At 45.8% G+C, this 22,572-nt stretch overlaps 1 protein-coding gene across 5 annotated transcripts in view; it reads right to left on the bottom strand.

The window, feature by feature from the left end:
* MAP7D1 (MAP7 domain containing 1) overlaps window positions 1-19,514 on the bottom strand; it is a 129,883-nt gene extending 110,369 nt beyond the window's left edge. For 2 of the 5 annotated variants that reach the window (XM_069756867.1, XM_069756865.1), the window contains exon 1: window positions 19,014-19,408. In XM_069756867.1, coding sequence (XP_069612968.1) covers window positions 19,014-19,047 — 34 coding nt within the window. In that variant the 5' untranslated portion in view covers window positions 19,048-19,408. Of the gene's footprint in view, window positions 1-19,013 lie in introns of all 5 variants that reach the window. The other 3 variants (XM_069756866.1, XM_069756863.1, XM_069756864.1) reach the window with 3 other exon arrangements.
* Window positions 19,515-22,572: the final 3,058 nt, after the last annotated feature.

Raw genomic sequence — 22,572 nt, 5'->3', positions numbered from 1 at the left:
ATCCTAAAAGTAAAAAAAAAAAAAACAGTACATACTTACCTACAGCTGTCTGTTCTCCAGCGCTGTGCTCTGCACTCCTCCTGTACTGGCTGTGAGCACAGCGGCCGGAAAGCAGAGCGGTGACGTCACCGCTCTGCTTTCCGGCTGACCGACGCTCACAGCCAGTACAGAGCACAGCGCTGGAGGACAGACAGCGGTAGGTAAGTATGTACTGTTTGTTTTTTTTACTTTTAGGATGGTAACCAGGGTAAACATCGGGTTACTAAGCGCGGCCCTGCGCTTAGTTACCCGATGTTTACCCTGGTTACCAGTGAAGACATCGCTGAATCGGTGTCACACACGCCGATTCAGCGATGTCTGCGGGGAGTCCAGCGACGAAATAAAGTTCTGGACTTTCTTCCCCGACCAGCGACAGCACAGCAGGGGCCTGATCGCTGCTGCCTGTCACACTGGACGATATCGCTAGCGAGGACGCTGCAACGTCACGGATCGCTAGCGATATCGTCCAGTGTGACGGTACCTTTAGCAAATGCACAAATAACTAAACAAGCAAGACAGTGCTTTGTGTGCTTCAGTGGTCTGCAGAGTGGTCCGCCTGAATGCCGCTAACTTCTGAACAGGTTACAACAGCCGGCAGACTCTGAGGCAGCTATTTGGTCATGAATTGCCATGGCAAACATCAGGACCACACAATCATGATCTCAGGGTGATAAAGAGGAAGCCCCCACACTCTATTAACCATTCATATGATGTAGTCACTATTGACAGCAGCATCTAAAGGTTCCGTCACATTAAGCGACGCTGCAGTGTCGCTGTTTCGTCGTTGTGTGGTCGCTGGAGAGCTGTCACACAGACAGCTCTCCAGCGACCAACGATGCCGAAGTCCCCGGGTAACCAGGGTAAACATCGGGTTACTAAGCGCAGGGCCGCGCTTAGTAACCCGATGTTTACCCTGGTTACCAGTGTAAAATGTAAAAAAAAAAAAAAAAAAAAAATACTACATACTTACATTCCGGTGTCTGTCGCGTCCCTCGCCGTCAGCTTCCCTGCACTGTGTAAGCGCCGGCCGTAAAGCAGAGTGGTGACGTCACCGCTGTGCTCTGCTTTACGGCCAGCCGGCGCTGACAGTGCAGGGAAGCTGACGGCGAGGGACGCGACAGACACCGGAATGTAAGTATGTAGTGTTTGTTTTATTTACATTTTACACTGGTAACCAGGGTAAACATCGGGTTACTAAGCGCGGCGCTTAGTAACCAGATGTTTACCCTGGTTACCAGTGAAGACATCGCTGAATCGGCGTCACACACGTTCACACATTCAGCGATGTCAGCGGGTGATCCAGCGACGAAATAAAGTTCTGGCCCTCTAGCTCCGACCAACGATGTCACAGCAGGATCCTGATCGCTGCTGCGTGTCAAACAACGATATCGCTATCCAGGACGCTGCAACGTCACGGATCGCTAGCGATATCGTTCTAAAGTCGTTCAGTGTGAAGGTTACCTTAAGGGGTTAAACAGATATGGACGGTGCCAACGCTGATTGTGGCTGATGCAGCAAGTTGTCAGGTCAGTAAAAAGACATATTGGCGGTCATTACGGGGTCAAACCAAACTGCAGCAGGGAAGGGGGGGGGGGGAGTTAACCAGAAAACTCCTTTGATAATCATATTTACACCTGCTTGTTTGGGAATTGTTGCTGTCTATCCTTTCCAGACTAATGTTCTACCATATGGTTTCTTTTCAGGATTTCCCCTAGAATCTGTAGTTAGTGGTTACAATGTAAACAGAAGGAGTTGAGATTTGGGAGGGGGCGGGTTCCTGTTTCCTGCTATCTGATGTCACTGTGTATTCAGATAGTTCACAGAGCCAAAGGCTCACTTCTCTCCTATGGCCACTTCTCAGATATTGCTTCTGTGTGAAGAACAAAAGCTCCATCAGTCACAGGCCCCGAAGAAATTTCAATTTGCATCAAAATGAGCAAGTCATTTCTTGGCCGTTAACATGATTACATTGATTTAGGGAGCTAATTACACACTTTTATGGATTACAATACGCTATTTTAGGGATAGCTACATTGTCAGATTCCTAAGCAGGGAGATGGGAATTTTCTTCCGGTAGCCTGCTAAATACAGTACAGGAAGAACAGCAGCCCTAGCTTTACTTGTTTTCAGAAAATAAAAAAAAGAAAAAGGATTCACTTTTCCATAATGTTGTAGGGCAGATTAATTTTGTATTTTATGTTAAAATCATTGAAATCTTATAGAATGGAAAGTTATAGTGAAAATAATGTTCCGTTAACCCACAACTCAAGAATATTTTTTTAGCAGTATTTTTTTTTTCGTTTTCAGGATACCCAATTTGATGATCTATCATCTATATTCAATTGTAAATCTATCTACGGTAATTCATGAGAAACAGATGCACCCAATGACCCTGCCTAATAAAACACACTCATTACACCCTCACACTAGCGTTTTGAGGAGCTGCGGAGGGCTGCATGAAGCCCCGCCCTTGGCCACACCTCTGCCACTAGCTCCACCTACTTATGCATGCGGCCTGCATACCTATCTAACATTAGGTATGCAGGTCGTGCCGCTGTACGCGGATGCTTCCGCATGCGTCGTTACAGTACAATGTAAATCAATGAGAAAAAAAAAAAATGCTGTGCACACTTTGCGGAAAATCCGCTGCGGAAACGCTGCGGTTTAAAAGAAGTAGCATGTCACTTCTTTTTTGTGAATCTGCAGCGTTTTTGTACCCATTCCATTATAGAAAACCGCAGGGGTAAAAAACGCAGCAAATCCGCAAAAAAAACACGACAAATCCGCAGGTGCGTTTTCTGCCAGGAGAGGCAGAATCCGCACCAGAAATTCCTAAGCCTAATCCGCAACGTGTGCACATAGCCTACATGTATAAGTAAATGTTTGTACACTAACCCAGCTTAATTACTCATCACAATCATTGTTTGATTGGAGACAGATATTTTAACAAAAAGTAATTTTATGGAACTTTTTATAAAATCATGTTTGTACTAATAGCAAAAAACTAGTAAAATAACTTATCCACATTAATTTTCAGCATTTTATTGATGTGTTTTTTTAATGCAAATTTTCAGCTGCGTTTTACAGTATCAGTAAAGTCTATGAGATTGCAGAAATCTCATGTTCACATCTTCCTTTTTTTGTCCTCAGTATTTTGTGCAATACCTTTGTTTTTCAGAAGCATGTCACTTTCAGTTTTTCAGATGAATAAATAAATGCAGGTATCAGGTTTTGCCAAGTTATTTTGTGCCAAAACCTGATGAAGTAGAATCAGATTTTTTTTATACACTAAAGTTTATCAGCACCCACAACAGAAATCTATCATGGCAAAAAACGCACCAAAACTGAAGCAAAACCTGCTTTTTTTTTAAGCAAGTTTCTTACTGCCAAGAGGGCAATGTTTGCCTGCGTGAAAAAACAAACAAAAATGCAACGTGTGAACATAGCCGTATGCAGATACTGTGCATTGTAAAAAAACAAACACAATATGGGGAAGATCCCTTTAAAAATTGATTACAGATTGGTTCTAGTGCAGCATTTTACAGATTCTTGTTTTCACACCACATCCACAAGAACACCATATTTTAATGGTAGAACCAACAAAAAGTTCTAAACAGTTGTGTTATGATAATGCCAGTGGATAGCAGGCTTTTCCAGGGATATAATGGTTAATCTATTACACACACAGCAATCACTATTTCATGGTGCCTGGAGGCTGGAATATGCCTGGGAGGTTACCGCACCTGTGTGAGCTCTGAGTCAGTGGAGCATCCACACTGGTCGATGATGGACGACGTCTCGCAGTGACGGAGTGAAGGCTGGGGCGTGGACGCCACTTTCATGTACAGATCACCAGCATATTGGGCAATACTAATACATTAGTATGACTACATCCCTTCCCATCAGTAAACAGCTGGAGGCACTTTCCACAATGCAGTATCAAATTCAGTGTCCAGGGCACACATAATAACGAGAAAACCAATGTCTTCATGGCTAGAATGCATCAGGGCTGTGGAGTCGGAGCCCATTTTGGTGGAGTCAGTGTCGGAGGTTTGGCTTACCGACTCCACAGCCCTGTAATTCACGATATGATTCATTTCTTTAGAATAAAAAGGGGGTATCCAACTTTTAAAAGACAAATAAAAATACTTGCCCTTTCCCCGGTGACCCATTACTGACCTCCAGCAATGCTCCCAGTGTAGGGACCAACATGGTACATGAATGAGTGACATGCTTTATTGCTGGCATCATCACACTAGACTGAGGGGGGGAAACCGGTACACCATAACTGCTGTTATCACATGCTGGCCCCTGGTAATCAAAGATCAAGAAAACATTCAAAATAATTGAACCCCCCTGCTAGGCCTGTAGGCGTTTTCCTGCAGTCAACCTCGCAACAAGCGATAATAAAAAAAAAAGTCTAACAACTGGTGCGCAACGAGAACAGATACTACAAGTCTCCTGGAAGATTCACACGTACCGAGAGCCAGGAGACTTTGCGGAGAAACATATCAGCCCCGCATTCAACTGCACGGATGATTTTCACCTTTCTATTTAGAGCACAGAAGCAAACATAAATCTTTGGAAGGGGCAGCGGTTATCCAGCCTTAGATAGCTATATTTTCACAGCCTTTTGCCATTTTTATTATTTCCCCAAGCGATCAGAGGCTGTGGTGCCACTGTTTTTTTTATCCGCTAGTGGCTGGCACATGACTACTGTTCTGTATGGCGTCTTAGCTGGTTAATTCATTAGGACAATTACTTCATCAGTTCTAGCTCTGAAGGTGCTTGCTCAGACTTTGTATTGCATTGCTGCCATCTTTTATTTAAATGGACAATGCGTGCTACCACATCTCCCATGTAACAGCCATTCAAACCCCCATTTAGAGACGACGCTGTCTGCGACATAGTGCCTCAGATATTATGCAAATGCAGAGAATTGGCATTTAACCCAGCAGGATGTGAAAAATAAAAATGAGGCACGGATTATATTTAACACTGTATCTGATCTGTCTATGTGTACCGCTTAACATACCCCAAGTAACTTGTCATGGAACGCTTCAAACTACCCCCCCCCCCCCCCCATATTAACGATTTGTCCCCAATTCATTAAGACTTGTATTTTGTATGTCAGGCTTAATAAAGGAAGCAGTGGAAAAGGTTGTGTGAAATTCAATAAGAAGCATGGGGCCTAATAAATTTGGAACATCTTTCAACTACAGTGTATCATCGCCAAAAAATGTACACCAGCCAGGACGCCACGTTAGTGGTGTATATTATGACGAATTTATATGACCACACCACCAAACTATATATTTTATTTTACTCACTTATATAGCGCCATTAATTCCACAGCGCTTTACATACACTATTGGCACCGTCCCCATTGGGGCTAACAAACTAAATTCCCTATCAGTATGTCTTTGGAGTGTGGGAGGAAACCGGAGAACCCAGAGGAAACCCACGCAAACATGGGGACTATACCCACTTTTCAAAAAGTTGGAGGAACTGCCCAGAGAAGTGCAAAAACTGATGAAACTAGGACTTTTATTGTTATATTGTGACTTTTGGAATGCTGAACATCTCCAGTTGTTGAATCTTGTTGATATAAGTATCATATACTCTTACTGAGCACATGAAAAACATGTAATAATTTATACACATCACAACAAAAGAATAATATCCCAATTCCCAAAATAAAAGTTTGAATGCTGTGTAAAATGTAAAGATTTGGAAATCTGTTACATTCATATTTTACTCACAACAGAACATAGAACACAGATCAGAAAGTGGAAATCAGACATTTTTACATTTCGTTTAAGAAAGTTAACTCATTTACAAATTCGTGTCCGCAGCACAGGTCAAAAAAAAAAAAAGGTTGGGATAGGGGACCATGCCTACCAACGTGCAGCATCCCCTCTTTTTACAACAGTCTGAAAATGTCTGGGAAGTGCTGGAGTTTGGGAAGAGGAATGTTGCCCCGATCTTACCAGATTTTTTGCTGTCCAACAGTCCTGGGACTTCATTACCAAAATTAGTTGTTGCATAATGAGCCAAAAGGTTTTCTATTGGTGAAAGGTCTGGACCGCAAGTGGCCAGTTCATCACCAGAACTTTTCTCCTATGAAGTCAAGCTATTGTGATGAATGTAGTCTTTAGTTTAGCATTGTGTTGCTGAAATATGAAAGCTCTTCCCTGAAATAGGCATTATTTGGATAGGAGCATATGTACGTAGTTCTAAAACGTCTATACAATGCTCAGTATTGATAGTGACATTCATGATGTACAAGCTGCCCATTCCATAGGCGCTAATGCAACCCCATACCATCAGATATACAGTATTCTGAAATGTGCGCTGATAACAAGCTGGATGGTCCCTCTCCTCTTGAGTCTACAGGACACAGCATCTGTGGTTACCATAAGGAATTAACTAAATCTGATTACGGTAATCTGAACACAGAACAGGCTGACATTTTGCCTCAGTCCATTTTACAGTTATATGAAAAAGTTTGGGCACCCCTATTAATCTTAAGCTTAATGTTTTATAAAAATTGTTTTTTTTTTTGCAACAGCTATTTCAGTTTCATATATCTAATAACTGTTGGACACAGTAATGTTTCTACCTTGAAATGAGGTTTATTGTACTAACAGAAAATGTGCAATCTGCATTCAAACAAAATTTGACAGGTGCATAAGAATGGGCACCCTTATCATTTTCTTGTTTTAAATACTCTTACCTACTTTTTACTGACTTACTAAAGCACTTTTTTTGGTTTTCTAACCTCATTGAGCTTTGAACTTCATAGCCAGGTGTATGCAATCATGAGAAAAGCTACTTAAAGCGGCCACTTGCAAGTTGTTCTCCTGTTTGAATCTCCTCTGAAGAGTGGCATCATGGGCTCCTCAAAACAACTGTCTAATGATCTGAAAACAAAGATTATTCAACATAGTTGTTCAGGGGAAGGATACAAAAAGCTGCCTCAGAGATTTAACCTGACAATTTCCACTGTGAGGAACATAGTAAGGAAATAGAAGAACACAGGTACAGTTCTTGTTAAGGCCAGAAGTGGCAGGCCAAGAAAAACATCAGAAAGGCAGAGAAGAAGAATGGTGAGATCAGTCAAGGGCAATCCTCAGACCACCTCCAGAGAGCTGCATCATCAACTTGCTGCAGATGGTGTCACTGTGCATCGGTCAACTATACAACGCACTTTGCACAAGGAGAAGCTGTATGGGAGAATGATGGGAAAGAAGCCGTTTCTGCAAGCAAGCCACAAACAGAGTCAGCTGAGGTATGCAAAAGCACATTTGGAGAAGCCAATTTCTTTTTGGAAGAAGGTCCTGTGGACTCATGAAAAGATTGAGTTGTTTGGTCATACAAAAAGGCGTTATGCATGGCGGCCAAAAAACACAGCATTCCAAGAAAAACACTTGCTACCCACAGTAAAATTTGGTGGAGGTTCCATCATGCTTTGGGGCTTTGTGGCCAATGCCGGCACCGGGAATCTTGTTAAAGTTGAGGGACGCATGGATTCCTCTCAGTATCAGCAGATTCTTGACAATAATGTTCATGAATCAGTGACAAAGTTGAAGTTACACAGGGGATGGATCTTTCAGCAAGAAAATGATCCAAAACACTGCTCTAAATCTACACAGGCATTCATGCAGAGGAACAATTACACTGTTCTGGAATGGCCATCCCAGTCCCCAGACCTGAATATCATTGAACATCTGTGGGATCATTTGAAGAGGGCTGTCCATGCTCGGCGACCATCAAACTTAACTGAACTGGAATTGTTTTGTAAAGAAGAATGGTCAAAAATACCTTCATCCAGGATCCAGAAACTCATTAAAAGCTACAGGAAGCGACTAGAGGCTGTTATTTTTGTAAAAGGAGGATCTACTAAATATTGTCAGTTTTCTGGTGGGGTGCCCATACTTATGCACCTATCAAAGTTTGTTTGAATGCAGATTGCACATTTTCTGTTAGTACAATAAACCTCATTTCAAGACAGAAACGTTACTGTGTCCAACAGTTATTAGATATATGAAACTGAAATAGCTGTTGCAAAAAAAAAACTATTTTTATAAAACATTAAGCTTAAGATTAATAGGGGTGCCCAAACTTTTTCATATAACTGTAAATAAGCTTTGGCCCAGAGAAGATGGCAACATTTTCATATTGTATTTATACATGGCTTCTTCTCTGGCGATAAAGCTTTAACTTGCCCCTGTGACTTCTGCGGCAAATGAAGTTCATAGACAATTTCTGGAAATATTTCTAGGTCTATGCAGCCATTTTCTCAACAGAATCATGTCCATTTTTAATGCAATACCATCTTGAAGGCCCATAAGCTCATAACCACTCAATATTGCCCATTGGACTTGTCCCTTGTAAACATGGATTTCTTCAGAATCTCTTAATCTTTTGATATTAAGTATTGAAGATGGTGGGATATTCTAAGCCTTTGCAGTTTTACATTGAGGAATATTTTTCTAAACTTGTTCCACAATTTATAGACACAGTTGTTCAGATTGGTGAACCTCTGACATCTTGGTTTCTGAGAGACGCTGCCTCTCTAACATGATCTCTTTAGACACAGTAATGAGATTGTTTAAAAATTGACCCTCCATCTATTTGTTATAATTTTTCTAATCTTTTGCCATTTTCTAAATGAGTCTTTTTTTTCCAAATTAAATGGAAAAATGTCCAACCTTCAACTTGCGATCTATGTTCTATGTTATGTTGTGAATAAAATTTGACTATAAAATATTTATAAATTATTGCTTTCTTTACATACTACACAGTGTGACAACTTTTTGAGACTTGGGGTTATACTACAGATTTGATCTTTTCCAAACGTGTCCCCATGCCCACAGTAAGCTGGTAAGTGATCTCCTTCAAAGCAGCTGGTGCCAGCAGATAGTGGTCTACAACACATGGGGTGTCCTGGCACAGCAAGCCTAGCTGTCAGATAATAAAACATTCAGTGCTGGAATACGGGAGCAGCAGAGCGTTCATCCTTGGGACAGCTCTTCAGAAGGAGCAAGATGAAGAATTGTTCATTGCACAGTTAGAAGACAGTACATTAAGGTGTTGTCAATAAAACGAATAAACTAAACCTTATATTAGAACCCCTTCTTCCGTTGTGTCAAAGCAAAGACAGAACAGTTTAAAGGGGCTGTCCACATAAAAAATGGTTTGTGTGTATTATTATTATTATTATTTTTTTTTTATTGTTATAGCGCCATTTATTCCATGGCGCTTTACATGTGAGGAGGGGTATACATAATAAAAACAAGTACAATAATCTTAAACAATACAAGTCATAACTGGTACAGGAGGAGTGAGGACCCTGCCCGCGAGGGCTCACAATCTACAAGGGATGGGTGAGAATACAGTAGGCGAGGGTAGAGCTGGTCATGCAGCGGTTTGGTCGATAGGTGGTTACTGCAGGTTGTAGGCTTGTCTGAAGAGGTGGGTCTTCAGGTGCTTTTTGAAGGTTTCGATGGTAGGCGAGAGTTTGATGTGTTGTGGTAGAGGGTTCCAGAGTAGGGGTGATACGCGAGAGAAATCTTGTATACGATTGTGGGAAGAGGAGATAAGGGGGGAGTAGAGTAGGAAATCTTGTGAGGATCAGAGGTTGCGGGTAGGTAAGTACCGGGAGACGAGGTCACAGATGTATGGAGGAGACAGGTTGTGGATGGCTTTGTACGTCATGGTTAGGGTTTTGTAGTGGAGTCTCTGGGCAATGGGGAGCCAGTGAAGGGATTGACAGAGGGGAGAGGCCGGGGAATAGCGGGGGGACAGGTGCATTAGTCGGGCAGCAGAGTTTAGAATAGATTGGAGGGGTGCGAGAGTGTTAGAGGGGAGGCCACAGAGCAGGAGGTTGCAGTAGTCAAGGCGAGAGATGATGAGGGCATGGACTAGGGTTTTTGCAGATTCATGGATGAGGAATGACAGATTCGTGAAATATTTTTGAGTTGAAAGCGGCAGGAAGTGGAAAGGGCTTGGAGAGATCAGCGTCAAGGATTACCCCGAGGCAGCGAGCTTGTGGGACTGGGGAGAGTGGGCAGCCATTTACTGTAATGGATAGGTTCGTTGGGGGGGTCGCTTGAGATGGGGGAAAGATGATTAATTCTGTTTTGTCCATGTTAAGTTTCAGAAATCTAGCGGAGAAGAAGGATGAAATAGTGGACAGACATTGAGGGATTCTGGTTAGAAGGGAGGTGATATCTGGTCCAGAGATGTAGATCTGTGTGTCGTCAGCATAGAGGTGATACTGAAAGCCATGAGATTCTATGAGCTGTCCCAGGCCAAAGGTGTAAATGGAGAAGAGCAAGGGCCCAAGGACTGAACCTTGTGGGACTCCGACAGATAGGGGGCGAGGTGAGGAGGTGGTGTGTGAGTGGGAGATGCTGAATGTCCGGTCTGTTAGGTATGATGAGATCCAGGATAGGGCCAAGTCTGCGATGCCAAGGGATGAGAGGGTTTGTAATAATAGGGAATGGTCCACTGTGTCAAAGGCAGCCGACAGGTCGAGGAGGAGGAGGACAGAGTAGTGTCGCTTGCTCTTGGCGGTTAAGAGGTCATTGGTGACTTTAGTTAGGGCAGTTTCGGTAGAATGGTGTGACCGGAAGCCAGATTGTAGGTGGTCAAAGAGGGAGCAAGAAGAGAGATGGGAGGACAGTTCAAGGTAAATGTGTTGTTCCAGTAGTTTGGAGGCAAAGGGGAGAAGTGAGATAGGGCGATAGCTAGATACAGAGGATGGGTCAAGAGAGGGCTTTTTGAGGATAGGTGTGATGGAGGCATGTTTAAAGCTTGAGGGGAAAACACCAGTTGTTAGTGATAGGTTGAAGAGATGGGTTAGGGTTGGGATGAAGACTGTGGTGAGGTTTGGGATGAGGTGGGATGGGAGTGGGTCAAGTGCACAGGTGGTGAGATGCGATCTTGAGAGTAGAGTGGAGAGTTGATCTTCTGTAATGGTGGAGAAGTTGGTTTTGGAGGTGGAGGGCTGGGAAATCGGGAGGAAGGGCTCTGGGGGTTGTTGACCAAAACTGTCTCTAATGCTATCAATCTTCTGCTTGAAAAATGAGGCAAAGTCTTCAGCGGAGATAAGTGGGGAGGGAGGAGGTGCTGGAGGACGGAGGAGAGAATTGAAGGTGTTGAATAACTGTTTAGGGTTGTGAGAGAGAGAGGATATGAGAGATGAGAAGTACGTTTGTTTAGCTGTGGCGAGTGTGGTCTTGAAAGTAGTGAGGGACTGTTTGAATGCGATGAAGTGCTCGTTAGAGTGGGATCTTTTCCATCTGCGCTCAGCAGCCCTAGAAGCTCGCCTCAGTTCTTTGGTCAGGCTGGTGTGCCAGGGCTGTCTGTTGATTTGCGAGCTTTGGTATGTGTAAGTGGGGCAGCAGATTCCAAAGCTACAGCTATTGTGGTGTTATATAGAGCAGCAGCGTCATCCGCATTGTGTACGGAACTTATGCCTGTGAGGGGGAGGAGGGATTCAGAGAATGAATGTAGGTCAAGATGTTTAAGATTTCTGCGAGGGTGTGAAAGTTTGTGGGGTGGGGATTGTAGACATGGAGTGGAGAGAGATGAGAATGTGAGAAAGTTGTGGTCAGAGAGTGGAAGAGGTGAGTTAGAGAGGTTAGATAGAGAGCAGAGGCGGGTGAAGATGAGGTCCAGTGTGTGACCGTCTTTGTGAGTGGCTGCAGAAGACCATTGAGTGAGGCCGAAGGAGGAAGTGAGAGTTAGAAGTTTAGTGGCAGCTGAGAGGGAAGTGTCAATGGGGATGTTGAAGTCGCCCATGATGATAGTGGGAATGTCCGCAGAAAGGAAATGAAGTAGCCAGGTGGTGAAGTGGTCAAAGAAGGTGGTGGCTGGCCCTGGGGGGCGGTAAATGACAGCCAGTTGGAGGTTGGTGGGGGCATAGATGCGCATAGAGTGCACCTCAAAGGAAGGGAGGGTAACAGAGGGTGGCAGTGGGATTGGGGTGAAGGAGCAGTTATCTGACAGGAGAAAACCAACTCCTCCGCCATGTTTGCTGCTGGGGCGGGGTGTATAAAACAGAAATATATAAATTTAAATATTAAGTCAACATACTAAAGTGCTCACCTGATATTCTATCGGCTATACAACACAATGCCTCTCCATGTCAACAGTATTTATGTACCTCTCATTAAGGCAACAAGCAGCAAAATAATAAATCTGCTACTATTAAAAACTATTAGTAGCTCCATCAGGGATTCAGTCACTATTCTTGCTGCCTTGCTCTAAGGAATTGCAGCCCGTCACACACTTGTTGAATGATGGGAATGGCACAACACCATGGTTTCTATTACAAATTAAATGATGCCAGTGTAAACTGGGCCTATTGCATGCATTCCAGACGCTGTTCATTTAAAGGAGATGTCTGGGACCTTTAAATTGCTGACCATTAATATCTGATTGGTGGTGGTGTGGTTGCACCCAACACAGCACAGCTCCGTCATCGGCTTAGTTACTGTACATCTGCCCTCTAGTAATTCAACTTAGGGGCAATATATGGAGTACTAGGCCACAGCTACTAGAATATTAATCAGATATTGAACCAGCCTAAGGATAGGCCGTGGATGTAAAAGTCCAGGCCATCCCCTTTAACACTATAAAACACAGTTTTTGGTATATGATTATTTCAAAACATCCCCATTTATTCCAATTCTTCCTCGAACAAGAATATGAGCTCCAACATCAGTGACAAAACAGTTCCTTGAGCCTTCTTACATCAGCTAGCATTTCTGATTCCTCTCAATACAATATGCTATGGATACTTAAAGGGCTTCCCCATTAGCTACATTTATAATCTATCCACACCACCATCACATTCACACAGGGGGACTTCAAAACCCCCGTTCTCAGGATTGGTGGGCGACCCGGCAGATGTACCATACTCATAAATTTACTACTTATGTGAAGGAGAAACATGTTATAAGGGAAGTGTACTTTCACCAACCTTTGCGTAAATCAATAGTACATGCGATCAGAGAATTCTGCTTCTTTCTCCACTTATGAGCCACTTCTTTCCCTCTCCCTTGCCTTTTTGTCATCCACTCAACAGTATCTTGCTGACGACAAGATGAACTGCCAGATGAATTGTCAGATTACACAGATGGGGGTGAGAAGCAAAAGGGAGAAGACGGGAACTGGGAGATTCAGATAGATGGTGCTGAGCTTTCTACCAAGTTTTTTCTCCTCACCCCAGAGCTGGATTCACATCTACACAGTTTAGGACTGCATAGGAATCCATCCCCATGTACTGTGTTGTGTATAGGTAACATCAGATCAGTCTCATCTCACCTGATCAGAGTTAATTGCAGATTACAGGGGGTTGGAGTATAAGTCATTGTTTATGACGAGTACTTATTCTACACTTTTTGGAACAACTGGATTAGACTATTATTTTAGCTCCAATACCAAATTACCGTAATTACTTTCTGGATGCTATTTTGCCATGCTGCATATTTTTCCTAGATTTGGAATTTAGATGGCATTTTGCAACTAATTCTATTTTTTCATGAAACTTTGCAAACTGTAGCAGAAAAGCAGAACAGGTCACCAACTTATTCCTGCTTCGTTACTTCCTTTATGCACACTCAGCATATATCTTGCAAAGTGGTGTAGGAGTTAAAGGCAAGACTCATCTACACGAAACTGAGAAAATGGAAGTTAAAGTTGTCTGTAAATGTTCCTATGGGGTAGATTACAGATTTGGGGCTCAATACAAACTAACAGACCACTAGAATATGGCTCATCAGTGCTAATCTAGTGCCGACAATACACTTCAGACACCTGCCGCTTGCTTGGCTGTACAATAGGTATACCAGCAGTCTGCCTTGTAAATACTGTATGTATCTTTAAGCAAGCAATACTGTTTACTGACGCAGAGAAAAGCCGCATAAACGATTTCACTTCTGGTAGCCTAAATTTGCAAATAAATTGTTTCTTCTAAACTTTAGGGACTGAGCAAACCCAGGAGTCAGGTCCCAAGTGTGCTACTTTCTCCTCTCAATTCGGCTGTCTTCTAACGTTCTATGGGAATCTATCACCAGGTTTTTGCCACCTAATATAAGCATAATGTAGAGACTGAAGCCTTGATTGCTGCAGCTTTGATAAAAATCACCATTTTATCAGCAGATTTTCACTAGAGGACTACTTGGCCAACTGCAAGGTAGTCCTGTATATTCACAGGCAATGTATAACCCCGCCATCACCAGTGATTGACAGCTTTCTGCACAGTGTACACAGAAAGCCGCCAATCAGTGGGGTGAGTGGGGTTATACAGAACTCGGCCTTCAGAGAACTGCTAGACCTGCAGCAGAAAAAAAACAAGGATTTTATCAAAATGACAGCATGCAGGCCCATAAAGGGATTTATAACTGGAATCAAGGTCTCTGTCCCTAAATCAAGCTGCTCCCAGCAGGTGTACTAAATAACTGGAAAGGTATCCTTATATATTCTATGAGGGACAGGTGTCCCAATTACTTATCCCAATGGATCTAGCACACATCTATGGATGATACTCCCTGATCAGTCTCCTTCAGGCCAACTAAACAATTCTGAGTGACTGCAAAATGGAATCTACCTCTGAGGGTAGGTACACACGGTCAGTAAATGCTGCGGGTTGGACCTTGCGTACCTACGCAGCGCCCAGATGTTACAGCATAGTGGATGGGATTTCAATAGTGTTGAGCGAATATACTCGTTATTTGAGATTTCCCGAGCACGCTTGGGTGTCCTCCGAGTATTTTTTAGAGCTCGGAGATTTAGTTTTCCTCATCGCAGCTGAATGATTTACATCTGTTAGCCAGCATAAGTACATGTGGGGGTTGCCTGGTTGCTAGGGAATCCCCACATGTAATTACGCTACCTAAGAGATGTAAATCATTCAGCTGAGGTGAGGAAAACTAAATCTCCGAGCACTAAAAAATACTCGGAGAACACCCGAGCGTGCTCGGGAAATCTCTAGATTTCAAGAAATCCCATCTCCACTATGTATGCACTGACGCCAGCTGATCACCTGCAAAGACGGACATGCGGCGCATCTTTCCAGACTGCAGCATGTCTATTTATCTTGCGGAGACGTGAGTCACCCGTACAATGTATTGGACGCAGTGATTTCGCAAGGTTCAACGAACACATGCGGATTCACCTGTATTCAATAGCCGGCACTGTTTGGATGTAGCGGACATGTGCGACTTCTAAAGCGCTGCCGATTACTGACCGTGTGCACCCCTGTGTGAAAAGTACAAATGTTTAATCATACAGATATTTGTAGGCAAAATATTTGTAGGATAGTAGGTGAAATATTTGTAGGATAGTAGGCTTTAAATGTTGGGGGCCACTTGCCATAGCGTAGACCATGTAAATTAATGGAGAGGTAGCTGTACATCTGGGTGGTTTTCTATACTAGCTGCTATGGAAGTAGAATGTATGTTCAGTTTTTTTTGCAACTCAAAAAATTTTTTTTAAAAATGAAGAGAAGCACACACAGAAGTTAAAAGGAAAATTAGTTGTATCTGTGGTGGTTACCACACAAGGCAGATCAGAGGACCCTCTTATTTTATGAACGTGCATGTCCCAAAAGGTGGGACCGCATCTATCAAACATGAACATGCCAAAAATATGTAAAGGTCCAATACACATTAGATTAAAGTAGGCTGAACCTGCCAAAACCTGAACCCTCAATGTTGGGGTAGGGAAGGATCTGCCATGTCTGGTTTCTAATGGATGATCCTTTCATAGTCTGGGAGATAAGTTAATGCCAGAGGGGTCTAGCAGCAGCTCGCTCATAGAACTCAGGTACATTTGGCCAAGCCGTGTGTTCCTGCATACGAGAAATAGCTGTCCACTGAATTCTCTCTTGACAGACCTATTGTGTATGGGAAGCTTACATTGGGAATATGACAGCATAGGCCTATTATATTACAGCTCGCACCTCAGACATCTGATCCGACAGATCATCCATTTCCTGCTAGGAGCAATGGAAAGGTGTGATATCATTGTTTTCCTTACTAATGTGCTTTTCAGCCCTATACGAATGCACCTTTTTAGAATACTACATTGCTGCCTTAATAAGCACACAAGCCTGCCATGCATATACGCCCTGGCGGCCAATATTTCAGATTTATATGTCACAATAAAGTGGCAACAAAAATGCCATTTACAACAAACAAATAAAATCAACATTATGTGCCACAAGCAGATGTTGGGCACAGAAACCTTTCATTTTCCCTGCATATGGCAGAATGACAGTGATTATGTAACGTGAAGAACGTTCCCCCTTCCTTCACCCAGGGATGGAGTAACGGTATTTTCATTGCCATGTAAGCTGAACGTGCCAGCGGTCCGTGCGCAGACCTTCGCACGTTATTACTCTTCAGCTTCTTCCTGGCAGGTGTAGGAACTAAACCCAATTTTCTGAGTTATTGGAATCGACAGTGCCATGTACTAGTACAGACTCATATCTACATGTATATATAGCTATGGCTCTTCCACGTCGGCAGACATGTGCCTGGATTATTAGTCACAGACAGTGATGCCTTTTCTAGCTGCAGATAAGATGGCTTTGCAGCCTCTCCCACTCTTCGAAGCAGTGGCATACCATACGTCGTATCCAAGGGCAACAGACATAAACAAGTTTCCAGGAAGACATACAAGGGCACAGCAGAGAAAACCACAAGGAAGCCAGAAGCTACATTCAGTAAATATTGAACTAATGCCAATCTATCAGTAGAAGAAATTGATTTATGGCGGACTTTTGTGCAGGCCAGTGCTGTAATCTACAGTGCCAAAACATGGGCTACTGAGCGCGATCCCTGCATGACCACAGGTCACTTACACACACTTCTCCTTAGTGCAGTTTTCTTTCCTTCACAGCTATGAAACAGACAAAACAACAAGGGTGGGAACAAAGATGCAGACGCCGGTGACGAGATCTCTGACCAGTTCTTCTCAGTGTGCTTTCAGACTTGCCCACGCATGATACAAGTATAGCCGCAAGTTATGTGCATGACAGAAATACACTACCCCAAGAGCCAATCTGCGGCAGGTTTCTATTGGTTACCTGCAGGGCTGTGCAGTCGGTAAGCCAAACCTCGGACTCCACAGCCCCGGTGACTTGGTTTTCAGTAACGACAATTAGATCTCACTCATTACTGTACTGTTCGTGCAGTTATCACCCAACCGAAAACACAGAACAATGGCAGTCGCCACATTTGTCAAAGAGGACCCTTGTGCTCAACGCCATGTCATGGTCAGCACCATTTTCCATACTTTTTAAAGGGGGTTGTCCGGGACTTTAACATTGATGGTCTATGCCCAAGATATGTACGTGGAGGTGCAAGGATCGCCGATCAGCTGTTCCCATTGTTGGCCAGAACTGCCCAGATGCAGAGCTACATAGCACAGCTGTGCCAACGGTATAGTGGCCGCGGCCGAGCACTGCATATCCGCCACCTATTCACATCTATAGGGGTGGATGTGACGTACCCGGCAATGGTCACTATGCAACCGATGGCATTGTGCTCTGCAGCTCCTCAACACCGACACCGAAAACAGCTGATTGGCAGGGATACTGGGTGTTGCACCCACTCCGATCAGACATTGATGACCCATCCTTAGAGACCATCAACGCTAAAGTTCTGGATAACCCCTTTAATGCTCACTGTACCAGGTGGTGTATATCTTTATAAAAACGATGTGCAGGTCATGACACCACTCTGTGAAGGCAAACGTGGTAGAAGCAGGCAACAGAGCCTCCGAGATACATATTCCTGTGCCAACGCTTAAAGGGGTTTTCCTCTTTCAGCACGCCTGTAAAAAATAACGTAAGCAGCCAATGTAGACAGCATGAGCTGATGAGCACGGTGTTTGGCTGCAGCGCTGGTGAAGTCACAGCAGCGGCCAGGTAAACAGTCACTGTAGAAGCATGCTGGACCTGGGAGGGCGAGGACCTGCTGTTTCTATTGTTATAACACATGCACCATGGCAGACAGAATGCTGAAATGGGAAAACCCCTTTAAAAAGATTTTTCTTCTAGGGAAGGAACTGCTTGTCCCATCAATCAACATCACAGGTTGGGGCCTGTTCAGACTCATTACAAGGTGAAGTAATGGAATAAATAATAATAATAAGTTAAACGCTACAAAGAATGGCATTCACTCTAACGCTGAACACAATGGGTGACCATGTGATATTAATGGAGAGATGCACAAGTGCTAGCCGGTGTTATGGAGTCACAGGAACCTGGTCCTGCAGCCATGTTGGTAGCCCGTGGTCAGTGGGCTGTGAACCTCCTACAAGCGGTGACATCCCCAGAGCCATTTCTGGTTAGCAGGCCCTTATGATGATAAGTGCAGGGGATGCCACGGATAGTAGGAGGTTCGAAGTGCTCGAGCCTGGCGGCCATGGAATATGGACGTGGCCCCCGCTAATCTTTCTTCTCAACTTGGAAAGGGGATAGTTCTGATATGGAAACAAACAAAAACACTAAATGTAAAGCTTTCCTCTGTTTGATGGTCTGGGAGAGGCACCAGCAGAAATCAGTGCAAACATTGGCGCTGGCCTGTAACGTCACAGGACAGCGCTGCGCACACTAGAGGCCACCACCACTGCACACACTCTTGTAGACAGACACATACTGATGGGATGGGACCCTCACCCAGGCCTGCAGATGGGACAACAGGAACATCATCTCATCTCTAACTGATCACTCCTGTACAATGGCGGAATAGTTACCATCACACTGTACCAAGAAGAAAACCTAGAAAGTTTAGGAAATAGCAGCTGCGGGCTTGTAAGCCATATCTTTCACAGAAACAGCCTGTTGGCCTGCAGGAGGGGGAGAGCGCCTGAATCCGGCTATTGTCCATGAGGACTATCCGCAGGGCATGTATCTGCAGCCTCACCCACCCGGACTGGCAGATGCCCCATACCTTGTGTGGCACCCTCGCGTGGCAGCGCGTCCATGTCCTCGGCGGGCACACTGGCCAGTGACTGATCCTCTGCAGCGATGGGCGAGATCAGGATCTGCTTCTCTGGTGCAGGCTCATTCCTAAGGGCAACAGGATCCGATTAACAGTTGGAAAGAAAGCCCTTCATCACCAGGGAGGGAAGAAGAGTATTGTCCAGCCCCTCCCTGCCCAGCAGAGCGCCAGGATCTGCTGCCGTGTGACTGGGGAGATCTAGTCTGCTCCTCCTCCAGCCGCTAGATCCGGCGGCTCCCAGAAACTTGAGGAGAAGATCCCCAGCTCCAAATGTGGAGGAGCAGCTGATGGCTCAGTGCTATTGTACGGGCAGCGCAGCCTCTCCGCCGGAGCGTACCATGTGCGGCACGGGGGTGGCCTCACTGCCTCTCCCGTCACACGCTGTGTTATCACGCGTACAAGGGCTTGTGCTGAGCTTCCAGCCTCTCACGTCACAGTCCAGGCAGGGTCTAAGCCTTACGTAGTGTGAAAAGCGAACTCCGAAGCCGCGGCCCCCTTTTGGGTGGTATGGTCGAGCCCTGCAGCGTGCTGAGACTATCTAAGGAAAGTTGCATTCTTTTAGGATTGGGAAGCACAGATGGTGACTCACTGAGGCGGCCTGAGACACCGAGCCCACTGAGCCCAGGGCTGAGGAAGCAGGCGATGGCTGGAGAGTGTGCTCACTGAGGCGGCCTGAGACACCGAGCCCACTGAGCCCAGGGCTGAGGAAGCAGGCGATGGCTGGAGAGTGTGCTCACTGAGGCAGCCTGAGACACCGAGCCCACTGAGCCCAGGGCTGAGGAAGCAGGCGATGGCTGGAGAGTGTGCTCACTGAGGCAGCCTGAGACACCGAGCCCACTGAGCCCAGGGCTGAGGAAGCAGGCGATGGCTGGAGAGTGTGCTCACTGAGGCGGCCTGAGACACCGAGCCCACTGAGCCCAGGGCTGAGGAAGCAGGCGATGGCTGGAGAGTGTGCTCACTGAGGCGGCCTGAGACACCGAGCCCACTGAGGAAGCAGGCGATGGCTGGAGAGTGTGCTCACTGAGGCGGCCTGAGACACCGAGCCCACTGAGCCCAGGGCTGAGGAAGCAGGCGATGGCTGGAGAGTGTACTCACTGAGGCAGCCTGAGACACCGAGCCCACTGAGCCCAGGGCTGAGGATGCAGGCGATGGCTGGAGAGTGTACTCACTGAGGCGGCCTGAGACACTGAGCCCAGGGCTGAGGAAGCAGGCGATGGCTGGAGAGTGTGCTCACTGAGGCGGCCTGAGACACCGAGCCCACTGAGCCCAGGGCTGAGGAAGCAGGCGATGGCTGGAGAGTGTGCTCACTGAGGCGGCCTGAGACACCGAGCCCACTGAGCCCAGGGCTGAGGATGCAGGCGATGGCTGGAGAGTGTACTCACTGAGGCAGCCCCAGACACTGAGCCCAGGGCTGAGGATGCAGTCGATGGCTGGAGAGTGTGCTCACTGAGGCGGCCTGAGACACCGAGCCCACTGAGCCCAGGGCTGAGGATGCAGGCGATGGCTGGAGAGTGTACTCACTGAGGCAGCCCCAGACACTGAGCTGTTGTGAATTCTGTGGATGAGTTTACTTCTGTGGTCACAAGTGGTATTGCAGTCTCTGGGCTTCCTCCCTCAGGTGTTTTGGTGAGCTCGTTGGCTGCCTTGCTATTTAGCTCCACCTGAGTCTGTCTTCCTTGCTCCTTGTCAATGTTCCAGTGTTGGATCTGAGCTACTGCATCTTTCCTTGGGCCTGCTGCTCTGCTAGATAAGTGCTTCTAGTTTGTTTTCTGTTTTTTCTGTCCAGCTTGCTATTAACTTTTGCTGGAAGCTCTGAGAAGCAAAGGGGTGCACCGCCGTGCTGTTAGTTCGGCACGGTGGGTCTTTTTGCCCCTTTGCGTGGTTTTCGTATAGGATTTCTGAGATTCTCAATCCGGTGTCTTTTCGTCTGACCCTCCCAGACTCCTTTTCCATACATAATGTATTCCATAGGTCGTTGTTGAGGAGATACGTGGCACCTATGGTTCCATCTGTGGAGCCTCCTGCCCCTGTTTTGGTGGAGGGGGAATTGGAGTATATTGTGGAGAAGATTTTGGATTCTCGTGTCTCTAGACGGAAACTCCAGTATCTGGTCAAATGGAAGGGTTATGCTCAGGAAGATAATTCCTGGGTTTTTGCCTCTGATGTCCATGCCCCAGATCTTGTTCGTGCCTTTCATGTGGCTCATCCTGGTCGGCCTGGGGGTTCTGGTGAGGGTTCGGTGACCCCTCCTCAAGAGGGGGGTACTGTTGTGAATTCTGTGGATGAGTTTACTTCTGTGGTCACAAGTGGTATTGCAGTCTCTGGGCTTCCTCCCTCAGGTGTTTTGGTGAGCTCGTTGGCTGCCTTGCTATTTAGCTCCACCTGAGTCTGTCTTCCTTGCTCCTTGTCAATGTTCCAGTGTTGGATCTGAGCTACTGCATCTTTCCTTGGGCCTGCTGCTCTGCTAGATAAGTGCTTCTAGTTTGTTTTCTGTTTTTTCTGTCCAGCTTGCTATTAACTTTTGCTGGAAGCTCTGAGAAGCAAAGGGGTGCACCGCCGTGCTGTTAGTTCGGCACGGTGGGTCTTTTTGCCCCTTTGCGTGGTTTTCGTTTTAGGGTTTTTTGTAGACTGCATAGTTCTCTTTGCTATCCTCGCTCTGTCTAGAATATCGGGCCTCACTTTGCTGAATCTATTTCATTCCTACGTTTGTCTTTTCATCTTGCTAACAGTCATTATATGTGGGGGGCTGCCTATTCCTTTGGGGTATTTCTCTGAGGTAAGTCAGGCTTGTATTTCTATCTTCAGGCTAGTCAGCTCCTCAGGCAGTGCCGAGTTGCATAGGTAGTTGTTAGGCGCAATCCACTGCTGCTTATAGTTGTGTGAGGATAGATTAGGTACTGCAGTCTACAGAGATTCCACGTCTCAGAGCTTGTCCTATTGTTTTTGGTTATTGCCAGATCTCTGTATGTGCGCTGATTACTGCACGCTGTGTTGCCTGATTGCCAGCCTTAACACTGAGCCCAGGGCTGAGGATGCAGGCGATGGCTGGAGAGTGCTCACTGAAGCAGCCCCAGACACTGAGCCCAGGGCTGAGGATGCAGTCGATGGCTGGAGAGTGTGCTCACTGAGGCAGCCTGAGACACTGAGCCCAGGGCTGAGGATGCAGGCGATGGCTGGAGAGTGCTCACTGAGGCAGCCCCAGACACTGAGCCCAGGGCTGAGGATGCAGTCGATGGCTGGAGAGTGTGCTCACTGAGGCAGCCTGAGACACTGAGCCCAGGGCTGAGGATGCAGTCGATGGCTGGAGAGTGTGCTCACTGAGTCGGCCTGAGACACCCAGCCCACTGAGCCCAGGGCTGAGGATGTATGCGATGGCTGGAGAGTGTGCTCACTGAGGCAGCCTCAGACACCCAGCCCACTGAGCCCAGGGCTGAGGATGTAGGCAATGGCTGGAGAGTGTGCTCACTGAGGCGGCCTGAGACACCCTGCCCGCTGAGCCCAGGGCTGA

The sequence above is a fragment of the Ranitomeya imitator genome, chromosome 3 (genome assembly GCF_032444005.1).
Source record: "Ranitomeya imitator isolate aRanImi1 chromosome 3, aRanImi1.pri, whole genome shotgun sequence".
NCBI classification, from domain to species: domain Eukaryota; kingdom Metazoa; phylum Chordata; class Amphibia; order Anura; family Dendrobatidae; genus Ranitomeya; species Ranitomeya imitator.
The sequence above is the reverse complement of the archived record's forward strand: the minus strand, read 5'-3'. Positions and strand labels throughout refer to the sequence as shown.